Source organism: Geospiza fortis, unplaced genomic scaffold (genome assembly GCF_000277835.1).
Source record: "Geospiza fortis unplaced genomic scaffold, GeoFor_1.0 scaffold173, whole genome shotgun sequence".
Lineage (NCBI taxonomy): Eukaryota > Metazoa > Chordata > Aves > Passeriformes > Thraupidae > Geospiza > Geospiza fortis.
The window spans coordinates 3,225,596-3,226,776 of record NW_005054334.1 but is presented as its reverse complement, the minus strand read 5'-3'; the positions used below and the strand labels follow the sequence as shown (position 1 = coordinate 3,226,776).

Sequence of the window (1,181 nt, the reverse complement as noted above, 5' to 3'; positions counted from 1 at the left end):
CTGCTCGGATGGGCGAGTGCTTTAAAGCAGCAGCACAGCAGCTGCTGACACACGGGGACAAACTGGGAGAGCTGTCCCCACGGGTCAGCCAGGAAGCAAGGCACAACGGTGTGACTTGAACCGCAGTCTGCCGTGCCCAGTGACCAGGGTGAGACATCTGGGGCACTGGGGTCTTCGTTTGTGATGCTGCTATAGATCAACAGGTAGATCTGCTGGCAATGGCCCGCAGCCATCCATTCAGAGTCCCCGCTGCCTGATTTGCTGTTATTTTTGGTTCGTCCCCCAGGCGGAGATGCCCTGCCCCTTCAGAGATTCCCCCCATCCAGCCAACAGCCAGTGCCTGTTCCCCACGCAGCAGCCTGTCAGCCGGGCAGGCTTCCAGCTAGACCGCTTCTCCGACCTGCCAAGGTCTGCCAGGCAGGAGATGCCTACACCCGAGAGAAATTCAAGCCACAGCCCACAAGTAAGTCAGCAAACATTGCTAATAAATACACGGTGATGCCTGGAGCCTCTCTTCCCCTTCTGTCCCTCCCCTGCCTCAATCCCAGCAGTGGCAGTGTGTCTGAATTGCTCCACATCCTCACGGCCTCAGTCTGCAAAGACGCTTCAGAAATGGATCTCTGAGGGAACATCTGCTGCAAGTGCTCACTGACTTCTGCCTGCCAGCTGGGGGGTGGCAGGTGATAGGGACCTGCACTGTCCTTGAGTAAGAATGGAGCACTACATCATTTCCGAACACATAAATGTGAACCACACCTCTGGTGTTGGTTTGGTGGGCTCTGTACACCTGTGTACAAGGTGCTTGCACACAGCCCAGGGATGGACTGACATTAATGGAACACTTCCTCTGGCACACTGAGCAGGGAGGAAGTGTGGTCAGGCTCCTCCATGAGGAGACATGCTCATAATAATGTTTTTCCCTTTGGCATTCACAGGAGATTTGGAAAAGGAGAAGAGAAGACTTCAGAAGATCTTAGCATTAGGGAAGGATGAGGCAGAGGACAAGGTGGAGCAGGTGTTTGTTCGGAAAAAGGAAGAGGAGATAGCTGAGCCTGACCGGTTTGAGGAATGTATGTCTGCATGTCCCCAGGAGGGTGGCAGGCAGGAAGCCTGGGAAGCCAGCTCCCTCCCGGGGCTGGGGTGGCAGGCAGGAAACCTGGGAAGCCAGCTCCCCCCTGGGG

The 1,181-nt window shown here is 55.8% G+C and overlaps 1 protein-coding gene across 1 annotated transcript in view; it reads left to right on the top strand.

Moving 5' to 3' along the window:
* The window catches only part of CUNH22orf23 (chromosome unknown C22orf23 homolog), a 2,564-nt gene that overhangs the window by 176 nt on the left and 1,207 nt on the right, over window positions 1-1,181 (top strand). Inside the window, exons 2-3 of the mRNA XM_005421836.2 lie at window positions 287-463; window positions 936-1,070. Of these exons, the coding sequence (XP_005421893.1) occupies window positions 287-463; window positions 936-1,070 (312 nt within the window). The remainder of the gene's footprint in view (window positions 1-286; window positions 464-935; window positions 1,071-1,181) is intronic.